The 14,035-nt window shown below is 35.0% G+C and overlaps 1 protein-coding gene across 1 annotated transcript in view; it reads left to right on the forward strand.

The window, feature by feature from the left end:
* The window catches only part of GRIN2A (glutamate ionotropic receptor NMDA type subunit 2A), a 161,848-nt gene that overhangs the window by 113,152 nt on the left and 34,661 nt on the right, over window positions 1–14,035 (forward strand). The window contains exons 5-9 of the mRNA XM_065732312.1: window positions 2,788–2,993; window positions 4,933–5,101; window positions 5,226–5,379; window positions 9,134–9,259; window positions 11,219–11,448. Of these exons, the coding sequence (XP_065588384.1) occupies window positions 2,788–2,993; window positions 4,933–5,101; window positions 5,226–5,379; window positions 9,134–9,259; window positions 11,219–11,448 (885 nt within the window). The remainder of the gene's footprint in view (window positions 1–2,787; window positions 2,994–4,932; window positions 5,102–5,225; window positions 5,380–9,133; window positions 9,260–11,218; window positions 11,449–14,035) is intronic.

The raw sequence follows: 14,035 nt of genomic DNA on the forward strand, positions 1-14,035 counted from the left end.
TACCATTAGTTCTGTGCAAGCTGGAAGGCTTCTACTGTAAATATAAAGATCTTGATGTATTTTGACTATGTGCTAATTTTTATTTTTTTTTTACTTTAATTACTTAAATTAATTATTTAATTACTTTAATTGTGTAAAGCTAAATTCTAAATTCTTACCCTCCATTTAAAATAAATAAGAAAAAAGTATTTTGATCATTCAAAACATTAGCTCAATGGTAGAAAGAAGTGCAACGTGTTCTTCAATGATATTTTCAAAATCAAAATACCAAATAAAGATTAAAACTGTTCACTTGTGAGTCCAGCATCAGTGACAGAGCACATCTGATATTCTTTCTAACTATTTATCAATCAGGACAAGCAAATCCAACACAGATATTACCCAAAAAAAAGACGTGACACAGAGGCTTTTCCTAATTACTCTTTCTCGCTTGCCATTATCTCACCTGCAAATCTCCTTAGGAATTTTCTGCCATGTGCTTTTCTGCCATTGTTTATTACACTGAAATCATCTTGTACTTTTTTTGGTCATTGTGCTTTCTGACTCTGTGGGATGACCTGCAGTGCTTCTGAGATCTGTGCCTTTCTGAAGCCCAGGTGAATTCAGTGCTGGCAATGCAGCAGCAGAATTCTTCAGAGAGAAGTGGAGATGCTCCTGAGTCCTGAGGGAAAGTCATAATTTTTAATTTAATACTGATACAGTCAGAGACTATTGAGATAAATCCATGGGAAAAGTAGATGTTTGGATTTTAGAGACTTAATCAGCATAGCACTTCTGTAGAGATGCAACTGTCTAAATAAAGAACATTTCCCCAAATTCAGCTCTTTAGAAACGTCACCGATTATACCCTTCTCAGAACAATAAAATGGCAATTAGTTTTAAGTAAATTACTTAAAAATGTCATGATTCCTGTTTTAACAACAAAACAGTCTCCGTATCTTTGATAGGATCAGACAAGTGCATATTATGGTGTGCTGTTTGTATTTCTTTTGGTCTGTGTGACAGTGATGCACGTTGGAGGTGCTTCCAGAGTCCTTACCAGGACATGCAGAAAGCCGTGTGCTGCTCTTGCCGTGCTCCTGGACATGCAAGGCCAATTGAACCCGTCAATTGTGCTTTTCTTGTTGCTGGTTGGAATAGGCAGGGACATTTTCCGCTCTGTGTGTTTGTTGTTTGGCAGGACTGCTCTGGCTGGAGCCTACTGGTGTATTTAGGGTGTAGCCATGAATGGTGCTACCTAAGCTGACATAAAGCAGCATAGGCCCTGCTGTGAATGAGATTATGTACCAGAACTTGGCAATCTAACAATTTTTTGCAATATAACTGTCTCATAGAGTTAAGTGCATTTGTTTTCCTCTGCATGGAATTGTTTTTTCTCAAAGGCTACATTCATTGTGTTTTGATTAAATTACATACTAGAACTGTAAGTAATATAATTTCAGTGCCTGGTTCCTGCTGATTTAGACTTACTCATTCTCTTGGGATATTTTGAATTTCCTAATTTCAGTGTATAAAGATTTGGCATCTCCACCTCCTACTTTAAAGTTCAGCAAAACATCTTGCATTAGAAGCAGGACAGAAAGGAAACTGCAAAGGGCATGTATCTATGTGCTTCTCTAAATAGGAAGAGATATAAATCATGTTCTTCGGGCACTTTTGTGATTCAGTTTAAAGTCTTTAGAAGACCAAAAAGAAGAACAAAAATTTATACAGTCTTTTTTTATCATCTGAGCCTGTCTTTGCAAAACAAATATTCCTCCAGTCCCATGATTATGTTGTAATTTGTTTAGCTTAAGTAACTGAAGGGTTATTAAAATCTATTGGTTTATAAATTATATGGACTGGTAGCTCATTTATATAATCTGTCATTACTGCTTGGGTAAACTGCAATTAGATTTACAGATACAAAGTAGTTAAAAATGCTAGAGCTTTCAAAATATTTAAATCATTTTTTAATCATATGCCCACTGCTGGTGTTCTGGCAGTGGAAAAAATACAGCTTCATTAAGGCTGGGTAATTTATAATAGTAAATAAATAGTTTGAAAGTAGAACCGGATATGTTCCCCACAAATTCTAAAACCATACATTTGCTCTAACAGTTAAGGTTTGCTTGATTACTTGCTAAACATTTTGGATTATTTGGTAGTAATTAAAAAAAATGTATTATTTCTAATAAGAATCATGTCACTGTGCCTTTTCTAGCTTTATTCCAATCGTGGAATTATGCCTTTGTTTACCAAAGCCCTAGTTTGGCCCAGCTCAGAAACCCTAGGACTAGGTAAAATGCTTTAACGATGCCTTTTCGAACTCCTAATATCTGAAGTAATTTCTGTAGAGGAGATACAGTAATATTGCCATTCTTTAGTTATCATCCTGGTGTGCTAGGTGAGTAGATTAGTTTTCTTGCTTTTGAGCTCCTCTTTTTTATTACTTAACAAGTCGGTCTTGATTTACAGATATCTGTTTGCTATTCTGGTTCAAACACGGATGATAGCTGCCATATTATGGCACTTCCGTAGCCAAGTGATAGATAGCATTAACTTTTATTTTCCAGGCTTTGTAAAGCTTTTCTCTCTTGAAATAACGTTACCTTATTTGTCATTACCACAGTGCGATTTCTCACTTCATGCAATGGCTGAAGATTTCTAAAGTAATGTTGATAACTAAGACAACTGTCTTTGCAATGTAATTTCCTGTATCTATATCCCTGACCATTTAATATGAGATCTCATCTGGCAAAAACAAGTAAGCAGATATGAACAGCCTATGTGTCTTGGATTTTTCAGGTGGGGAAATGGGAGAACAACTCTCTGAGCCTGAAGTACTCTGTCTGGCCAAGGTACAGTTCTTTTGCAGACAGTGATCCAGATGATAACCATCTGAGTATTGTCACCCTGGAGGAGGCTCCCTTTGTCATTGTTGAAGATGTGGATCCTTTGATGGAAAGTTGCCAAAAAAACACTGTGCCATGTCGTAAATTTGTCAAAATTAAGTAAGTAAATTTTTATTTATTTTCTTCCTCTCTCTTTCTCTTTCTCTTTCTCTTTCTCTTTCTCTTTCTCTTTCTCTTTCTCTTTCTCTTTCTCTTTCTCTTTCTCTTTCTCTTTCTCTTTCTCTTTCTCTTTCTCTTTCTCTTTCTCTTTCTCTTTCTCTTTCTCTTTCTCTTTCTCTTTCTCTTTCTCTTTCTCTTTCTCTTTCTCTTTCTTTCTCTTTCTCTTTCTCTTTCTCTTTCTCTTTCTCTTTCTCTTTCTCTTTCTCTTTCTCTTTCTCTTTCTCTTTCTCTTTCTCTTTCTCTTTCTCTTTCTCTTTCTCTTTCTCTTTCTCTTTCTCTTTCTCTTTCTCTTTCTCTTTCTCTTTCTCTCTCTCTCTTTCTCTCTTTCTCTCTCTCTTTCTCTCTCTCTTTCTCTCTCTCTCTCTCTCTCTTTCCCTTTCCCTTTCCCTTTCCCTTTCCCTTTCCCTTTCCCTTTCCCTTTCCCTTTCCCTTTCCCTTTCCCTTTCCCTTTCCCTTTCCCTTTCCCTTTCCCTTTCCCTTTCCCTTTCCCTTTCCCTTTCCCTTTCCCTCTCTCCTTCCCTCTCTCCTTCCCTTTTTCCTTTTCCCTTTCCTTTTTTTTTCTTGTGTGAAATGTGCTCCCCCATTCTCTTTCTTTAATTTCCATTATTTCTTTTGTCATATATATTTTTTTATAGTTTGCTTTTTTTTTGTTCACTTTTCATTCTGTATTTCTCTTCCTCTTTTTCCCTTTTGCATAAAGTGTTCATTCTTTTTAATCTGGAAGTTTCTAGTTATATACTTGTAAGTAACATTGAATTAATTACAAGATAATCAGTTTGTAGAAAATTTGAATTGAACTAGAAATAGCCCTTCTCAGTCTCATGAAAGAAGAGAGTATATCTAAAATTGGATTGATTGAATGTCTTCTCTTTGAATTGTTTCCTGTTATGTTGAAATGTGCCCATTTGAACAACTTTAATTAGTTTACAGCTTGGAGATTCCTTTTATTGAAAATAGTATCTTTATGCTTAAGTTTGGTACAGGATAAACTACTCCATAATAAAATACCACTGTGATATACTAACTAGAGAAAAGTCCCCTGCTTTGATTGCTCTAATTTTGGAACAATTCTTAAAAATCAGTGAAAAATTTGTCACTGTGTACTTGCCAATGCTTCTTCACCCAATCTGTGCTTCAGTCTTTGTATTTCTGGAATTAATATCATGACTTTTTTTAACTGAGCAGGTGTTAGAAGATTTAATCAATATTTTGAACATTTCTATAAGTTGCTAAATAGTTCCAAAAAGACCAGAAAAATATTTCTTTTACATAGTTGAGCTTCTTATTTCAGATCTGAATTTCTTCAGAGCCAGGGAGATATTGCCTTGACCTTTGAGGAAACTTAGACTGAAGAGTGCCGGAGGTCATAGAGCATTTCTAAAAATTATAGAAGGAAAGTCCTTGTGTAAGATCTACATGTACAATCTCAGTTTCTCTGTTGATAGGGCTTGTCTGACCTTCCTGAGTGGTCTTTGCATCCACTTTCAGTACTGTGAAGTGCTGAGACTTTATACAGCCTATGTGGTGGGCAGTTCTTTAATTACTAAATTCCATGTGGTCTTACACCTTGAGAGTAAAAGAAATACTTAACCTAAATTCAAGAGGCATCACTAAGTGGGGTCTGTGCTGCACTGGTGAAATCCAGCAGGCCACAAACTGCAGCAGGAAGCACACCTCTTCTCTTTAGCTCTTGTCAAGACACTCCAGTACAAATAGGAAGAGCTGCAATCACTGTACGAAGCATCCCATTGTGTATTTTTCCATCATTTCAGAAAAACATGGTCACTCAGAAGTGCTGTTTCACAATTTTGTCGACTCTCGCTTTTGTGGTGATTCTGTTTCTCCCAGAAGAAATGTTTATGTCTCTCTTTTTTGACAGCAACTCAACTAATGAGGGAACTAACGTAAAGAAGTGCTGCAAAGGATTCTGCATTGATATCCTGAAGAAGTTGTCTAAAACTGTCAAGTTCACATATGATCTCTATTTGGTGACTAATGGGAAGCATGGCAAAAAAGTCAATAATGTGTGGAATGGAATGATTGGTGAAGTAAGTTCTGTTAGGTAAAAGAGCTCTTAAGTAAGAACTTAGAAATGCTTGTTTTTAATTCATTTTGAGAAATGAGGTATTCTCTACTGAGTAATACTGGTGGTGTCTTCTCTTTGTGGATCAGGTGGTATATCATCGTGCAGTTATGGCTGTGGGGTCTCTCACTATTAATGAAGAGCGCTCTGAAGTGGTTGACTTTTCAGTGCCATTTGTTGAGACTGGGATTAGTGTCATGGTGTCACGGAGCAATGGCACAGTTTCACCATCTGCTTTTCTAGGTATGATTCTCTAACCCCTCCAGATCATTTAATTGCATTTCTGTAGACTGGGATAGGTTTTACTGTTTGTTAAGCTAAATAGTGTACTGTCATGTTTTCAATTTTTGAGTTACACGTTAAGAAGTTTGTATGGTGTTGACAGACTGATTAATGTGGTTATAGGCACAAGAATAAAGTGCTGTTGGTTTCAGATGTAGTAATTAGAAACCAAATGATAAGGATTTCTTTATGAAAAATAAATCCCCAAAATCTTTAATTGGAAAAATTTCCTCAAGGGCTGCTTTACACAATAACATATGCTTGTTTAGCCCATAATATTACTTTTTTTAACAGTCATATTCACAAAATGATTTTAAAACCCCTTTTAGAAGAGTATAGATGAGAAGATGAGTATAGATGAGAAGACTTGGTTATGATTAGAATAGATCTGACAGTGGCAACAGATATGTCTTGCTTCTGGAAACCATCCTACTTCACTGCAGTTTTTGAGTGTTTTCTTTGTTTTTCAGATATTTTGATGACAGAAATGAACCATGTAGATGCAGCATGGAAATGAAAGGCTAGATAGAAAATAAATTGGATATAAAAAAGCAACGTTTTCTGTCTTCCTTTTTTTGCTTCTTAGTTCTATTGCTCATTTCTCCTTTCATTATGTACCTCTCCTTCTCTATAGCTCTTACTGTTTACTTTCTTTTTGTTTGGTGGTTAGCCTGAATTTACTTGAATCAGAATAGAGCTTTTGCTTTTTCATAATCATAGGATGGCTTAGGTTGGAAGGGACTGCAAAGATCATTGAGTTCCAACACCTTTGCTGCAGGCAGGGTTGCCAACCACTAGATCAGGTATTAGATCAGATTGCACAGGGCCCCATCCAGCCTGGCCTTGAACACCTGCAGAGGCAGGGCATTCACAGCCCCTCTGAGCAACCTGTTCTTCAGTCAGCTTTTCAAATCTTTTGCTTTTTTCAAATGTATTTTTGCACAGGAAAGTAGTCAATTTTTCATGTGCAGCCTGCTTATCTCTCACCTGCCTGCAGCTTTCATCAAAACAGGCTGCTTTTGCATCTCACAGCAATGTGGTTGCTGTATTCTACATTGATTTAATTTAATGATTTTGGTTTATTTGGACATGTACAGAATTCATAAATAAAAATAAGGACTTCTTGTAAAAGTCTAAAGAATATAATTATTCTTGAAGAAATCTACTATACTAGTAAATCAAGTCTCTGATCTCAGAAGTACTTTCTGTCATTTTAAACATAGATGAAGCTGGAACCAGTGTATTTTGATGTGTGGACAGTACTAAAGTGGTTTGCCATGCAAAATTATGTCAGATAATGGAATTTGTTCACAGACAGATTTCATTCTGAGTGTCTAAGAATAGAGTTGTCTTACTATATATATATATATATATATATCATTCTTTATATATCATTCTTTTATTTTTCTGAATACATGTAAAACAATACTATTTTAAAACTGAATAGGATTACATTTTATGAAATATCTCGTTTTATGATTTGTTACCATCAATGTAGACAAACACAGAAATAGCCTGGACAAGATCTTCTTTTCAGTGTGTCTGGGGGTAAAACTTGAAGTTAGTGGAGTAACACATTTTATTGCTCAGTATTCTCCATTGCCAGTCTTCTGAAATGTACACTAACAAGCCATATACTACTGGTTTTCTACTATCTCATTACTCTACTGAAAAATCTTATGAAACCAGCTGCTTGCTGGGGGATGTTCTTTCTGTCCTTTGAGACTCAAATAAAAGTGCTGAATGCATAATTGAATCTGTAATATTACAGGAAGATCATCTTTATTATTCAGTTGATTTTGTACTTGTTCAAACTTACTACTTGTTATTATAAATAGCTTATTTTGCTTTTGCTTCTTTTAATCCTCTGTCTCATTACCAATCTGCTTAAATTATTAAAGAGCATTCTGCCTAAACTGTTGTTTATAGCTTGCTGTTTCAAATCAACTTGCTTTGCTCTTTGCCTTACTTAAATCTTGACAAATTACCATTGGTGTTTCTACAATGTTGCTTTTGATAAGAGTTTTATTAGGCTTGCTTTCTTCTGTGAGGATGCTGTCAATACTGTATGATAGTTTTATGTGAATTTCAATTAATTCCAATTAATATATGAATTAGTAAGCGTATTTGGGTATATCTATCTGCTTCTGAAAGGATTTCTCTCTTCCTTTTAAGCATCCTGTTATTTTGCTAACTTAGTGTTTTCTTCCAAAAAAAAAATTCTGTAGTTATTGAAATAATTTTGTTATCTGTCTTCACAATATTATAAATAAAATAAACATCATTTTTTTATCTTAAAATTGGAAAAGGAACTGTATGGTTTAATAATTCCCTGTTTTATCTTATTAACATCCAAAATTACAAGTTTGGCTATTTAGAATTTGATCTGTCTTGGTTCCAAATTCTTGAAGAAATTGTAGTAGAAGTCCTGTGATCTCACAAGATCCCACACCTGGGTCCAAATTATGACACTTCATTCTAGCTCTGGGTGAATCCTTCATGCTAACATGGGCTGTTGGGCTCAGCTCTTGTTCAGTCATTTTCTGCAATAATGAAAAAATTTTCTAATGTTATATTCAAGGAATGAAGAAGTTTGGATGGAAGAACACAGCTTCCAACAAAGCAAAGCATGGGAGCAAATCCATTTGTTGCCACATCCAGTGTTTATTGGTTCTGTTCTAGTTTGAAATACTACATGAGGTCTTTTTCTCACACTTTAGAACACTTTTACATTGATTTATACTTCCAGTAATCACTAAAATTAGCATACTATATGCTCCCAAATATGTTGACCTAATAAAGGGATATTACTTTGCTGTACAGAACCTTTATTGCCTGCATCCTTATACCATAATGACTGCAACAGGAACTCCTTAAATGACAGAGAATTTTTGATTAGGCAAAGGTGTTATTGTTATTTAAGAACTTTGTGTTCTCACATGGTATTAACAATCCCTTCAAAAAGTTGGTGCTTATTCAGTACTTTAAACTGCTTTTAGTGTTCTAAACTACTTTAACTTAATCATGTTGGTTTTGGTTTTTTTTTTAATCTTTTCCTGACGTTCAATTTTCCATAGAAAGCTTTTGATTTCAAAAATTTACTCCCAGATGAGAGTGAGACTTGCAAAAGTATGTGTTTTCTATCAATAGAAACAACATCTTCATTAGAGGTAGATGAAAGTGAACAGAAGAAAAAAAAAATCTGAAACATAAAATCTGCTTTGAATGGAAACATTTGGCTTTTTTCCCTAATGCTTTCTGTTGGATAGAAAATGAGAGAGGTGTAATTCACTGAAACACCAAATGTCTTATGTGTATGCTTAATTGCTTTTGCTCTGCAGAAATACAGTCATAAAGATTGGGCCGCTCTGTTGATAAAAGCATGCACCTTAGGATAAACTGAAATGAGTTGTAAACTGAATAAGCAGTGAGTGGAGCCGAGAATTTGCCACTCAGTGTTGGTTAAGGCTTTGTTGAAGAAGTACATAGCTTTTGTATTTGAGTTGCAGCTCTCATTTGTGATTTTGAATACATGAAGATTGTGAATAGTAATAGCAGTTCTTTATATACTGCTGCTTTGTTATCTGCAAGCATTTTGGTTGAAACAGATAATTTGAAGAAAGCCTCTGGGCTTGCCTAGCCTAAGACATTGGAATTCTTGTGATGTGACTGATTTAATGAACTGTTTCTGTTTCTCTTCTCTGTTTTGCTGCAGAGCCTTTTAGTGCTTCTGTCTGGGTGATGATGTTTGTTATGCTTCTCATTGTATCGGCCATGGCTGTCTTTATATTTGAGTACTTTAGTCCTGTAGGATACAACAGGAACTTAGCGCAAGGGAGAGGTAAGCTTTGCATTTTACACATCCCTAGAGCCAGAAAAAAAAGTATTCACTTATTTACTATCCCTTGCCCTCCATCTTTTAAAATAAACATAACATAGGAATAAAGCAGTAAAAGCAGTCATGAAGGTTTTCATTTAAAATGTGATTTCTTGAGGGCTATATTCTAATTCATTGCAATAAAGACATGGAATGGTAAGTGTTCTTAAAAACAGTTGTATTCAGGCAGTGTTTGGTTAGTATACTGTTATCAGTTGAAAAGTGTCAGTTGAAAAGAAGGTTGGAATAAACTCTACAGATTCCTAACTTGTGAATTTAGAGACAGCTCAGGGATAATGATCTGAAATGATGTAATTTGTTGCACAAGCCAGAAAAGTAGCTGTTAGCTTGTATATAGTTTTATATAGTCCCTATAAAAAGATATAGTTCCCTTGTGGTGGACTCAGCCTTGAAATGAGGCCAATGGCAAGAGAGCATAATTTCTTACTGTGTAGCATCCTTAGCTATAGAAAGTTAATTTTCAAAATATAGTGGCACAACAAATTAGACACAGAACATGACTTTCTTGATGAAAGCTGCAGTCGTAGAGTGCAGTGGTCAACAGTGCAGTCTGAGAATGACAGTTTTGTGTGCTGTAGTGGCCTCATCCTTCCCTTTTCTTCACTTTCGGTTCAGAATGTGGACTATTTTTAGTTTCTAAATCATTGTCACTTCATTTTATGATGAGAGAGATTCCACTTGGTGAACATAGTCCTAGAGATTATGACCAGCTAATTGTTTCTTCTAGTTCATGATTGATTTGCTTTCTGAATACGGAGTTTACTGTAATATTCTGATGATGATATTATTTCAGTAAGGTGGTATGTTTCTAACCTATGTCCAAAATAAACACCACATTTAGGAAGAGGAGATAAAAGGTTTGTACAGACACTGGAGATCTGCAGGCTGGGCTGTTCTTTTCTCTGCCTCCTCATGTGCCAGAAATGATTATACAGAGGCTACAAATTCATAGTGTACCACTGCACCATTCTAACAGCTCCTAGAGGCTTGCCACAAATCCAGTTGCCATTTGTTTGAAACATGGAAAGCTTAAAATCAATGGGACTCTATTACTCCCTGTCCAACATGTTTTTGTCAGGCGGAAGCTCAATGGCACTACACTCTTCAGTAACATAAAAAGTTTAGACTGCTTTCTTGGCATTTGCTTTCCTTACCATTGCTGCTCAGAAAATACATATCTATACATCAGCTTGATCTTAAATGGCCCTACAGAGTAGTTTCATAAACCAATAGCCAGCTCCATTATGTTTATTTTACTGCGATGTAACTTAGCAATGAAGCAAAATAGAGGATAATCGAAGAAGTGTTTGATTGTATCATGAAAGTTTGCACTGTAATACAGAGCATTGCTGCTGAAATGATGACATGCACTGAGTATACTCACACTGGGCTTTGTTCGTTTAATAATAATTAAATTATTGAAGGTGTCTGCACTGTACTAACCAAAATCTGGTTACAGGGAATCTTCCTTCTGTTTTTCTCATAAGGTCTTTTCAGTGGATACTATCCTTGGTAATCCACTTCTGTCAGACAATAAGCATGAGAGCATTATGCAGGCAACACTGTTTTGTTTTTAAGTAATTTAAAAGGTTTCTGAAAACTGGAATAACAAAAATTACAGAACTGTACAGATTACATGGGATATGTTTTTACCCATAATGTCAGTGTTAAAAGATTTTGAAGTAAATGCGAAGAGTGGTCAAATATTTTTGTAACATTTGTGAACATAAATGCAATTACAATACAGAATACCAGTGAAAAAATCCTGTGATTCCACTGGGAGGACAATGAAAATGTATTAAAATATTTAACCACATCGTGATTAATACATTTTGTTATACAGGGTATCTTACCTCAATTTAATATAATTGCAACTAAAATTATTACTCTTTGCAATTATAGATCCCCATGGACCATCCTTCACCATTGGAAAGGCAGTGTGGTTACTCTGGGGGTTGGTGTTCAACAACTCTGTGCCTGTGCAAAACCCCAAAGGGACAACCAGTAAAATCATGGTGTCAGTTTGGGCCTTCTTTGCTGTCATTTTCCTGGCTAGTTATACTGCCAACTTAGCTGCATTTATGATTCAAGAGGAGTTTGTTGACCAAGTGACTGGACTGAGTGATAAAAAGGTAGGTCTTCTACCTTAAAAGACATTCATATCTATTCTTCACAATCCTTCTACAAATTTGTAGTCTGTACTACAAAAACCCCGAGCAAGATAATCAATTGGAACCGTATTATTTCTTTCTGAGTTAAAAACCTAAAGCATGAAAATATCTGCCTGATTTCAAAGCCTTTGTACTGCCTTTTCAAAATTAACTGCATTAATTAAAAAGTAGATTAATTTTGCAGTGGAATCAACTCTTCTTAGATTAAACGTGATGCCTATAAAAGCATTAAAAAAGTAGAAAAGTGAGCTTGAATGCATGGAAGACATTTGAAATGATTTAAACATCTCTGTGTAGAATGTTAACAGTTTATTAATTGACAAAATATTCATAAACCAGTAACTATCCAGTCATTATCTGAAAAAAGTCAGTACTCTTGAGAAAATGTCTTTCTGATTTTCATATGGTGTGGATGGAAGTCCAGATTTAGAGTGACGCTAGCATTGTTAGGGAAAGAGAAACATTAACAATCCATTTAAGTTCTCTGTAGACTTCTGAATATTTTTATTGTATAAAATGGAAAGATTAAATGGGAAAACTAATGTTGAGATGTAAATTACCTGGATTAAGCCACATAACATTGAATGTGGAAGTGTCCTTCCTGGATTCAAGAATTTCTGTGAGGCTTCAGTTCTACAGAAGAGAATTGCAGAGCAGTAGACAAATGATAGTTCACTTAACCCCTCCTAAAGTTTCATGCAAATTATCTGATAATAAACATACTTATTTTTTCATATTTTTCCAGCTTGACTTAATTTTCTTCTTCTGAAAGTATACAAGCTCTTTGTACTTGAATTTTCATCAGTTGTCTTCTAAATCAGAAACCTAACAATTTGTTGTTTAGTTTGAATGACTGTTTTGTAGAAATATTGCACAGGTGGGAGGGTTGAAGTCCATTTACAAAATTATTGTTGTGATGGATATGCATAAAGCACATAAAAGGCACACTGTTGTGGAGTTTCTGCCCAGTTAAAATGAAACTAAATATTGACATTGAGAAGTAATATTTCAACAGAGTGTCGCACAAGAGAGAACTTCACATGGGATTTATTTCAAAGGCTAGAAAATAAAAGGAATTGTTATCAAAAAGAAAGAAACAGTTCAGATAGACTCGTGTCTGCTTATTGTTTTAGTGGTTCTTGATAACTGGCCTTTGAGTGATCTAAGTTATCAAAGCATGACCTGTGAGTATGGCTAGGGAGAAGACGGATAAAAGGAAACAAAAAAATAAACTTGGGTAAAAAACAAGCAAAACCCTGAAAGAGTATGAAGACTATCAGAAACACCTCTATTTAAAGATAATATGGTTAGTAAGAGATAGCTACAAGATTTTCTTCTCTTGTGGATTAATAAGATAAAAAACAGTAATAGAAAAATACTTGAATCAGAAAGTAAGATCTGTTCATGTGCAGTGTTCTGATTATTTATTTGATCAGCTTTAAAAAACAAAAACAAAAACAAGAAAAAAACAACTATTTTGCAGTTCTTTAAATCCTACCTGAAACATACAGAGATATATAAGGGGTGAGATATGCCTTTTCTGATTACATTAGTTAAGCAAGCGAGAAATTCTCCCAAGAAAAAATCCATTTTAAATATCCTTCTCTCACGCACAGGTTTTGGTTCTGTACAACCTTGAGCTTTCTCAGATTTTCGAACTCTGAATGATTAGGAGTAATTTATGGGTATAGAATATGATTCATTTTAAATTATTTTACTCCCCTCTTTTCCTTGTTTTACTAATATCATTAGCAATGGAGCAGATCAGGAAAACTCTGACCCTTGCTGCAAGCAAAGCTGCCCCAGGAAAAAGGAAGTGTGAAGAGACAGGATTGAATATGAGTAAAAATAATTTTCAGGAAGTAACTTCTAGAAGTTCACAAAATTGTGGTTATGTTGACAAATTTTGATATAGAAAAATAGCCAGACTTAAATAATTATAATGACTGAGCATAATTTTAATCCCTAAACCTAGAGATTTTTTTGCTATAAGTGGAATTGGCCCTCACTAACTCATGCATCGTTGGGAAATTGTCTTCCACTTTCCTCCTTTTCTTACTTCTACAACTGAAAAGTCTGCCAAGGAATAAAGCATTCCCAATTAGAGTTGCAGGGGATTCTCAATACTGCATACATGACAGATAATAGAGAAGCTAGGAGAATAACTATCTCTGAGCAGTTACTCCAATAGTCAGCAACAATTAACTTCCATCCCAGGAATGTTTTACACCAGCATCTGGTTCCTTGGTTTTGCTGAGCATGTGATAACATGCTGCTTACTTTTATTGACTTTAAGACCTGATAAAACTATCATCCTTCATAATGTCACTAATAAACTTCTGAGTGCTGTGTCATCTGCATGTCACCCAGAAATACAAGGCACAGCACGTCCTGGAGTTACTAGGGGTGGGTGTTCATAAACTCAAATGATTCAGAAGATGGGAGGAAAATTATGTTTTGACATCTTTGTATATGTAAAATAAAAGCTTTGTGTTCATAAAAAATTACAGAAAATGAGTCCAAAAGTATCCACTGAAGCTGGCTCTCA

This window comes from Cyrtonyx montezumae, unplaced genomic scaffold (assembly GCF_038088225.1).
Source record: "Cyrtonyx montezumae isolate F1298 unplaced genomic scaffold, pur_monq_1.0 scaffold_16, whole genome shotgun sequence".
Classification (NCBI taxonomy): Eukaryota; Metazoa; Chordata; class Aves; order Galliformes; family Odontophoridae; genus Cyrtonyx; species Cyrtonyx montezumae.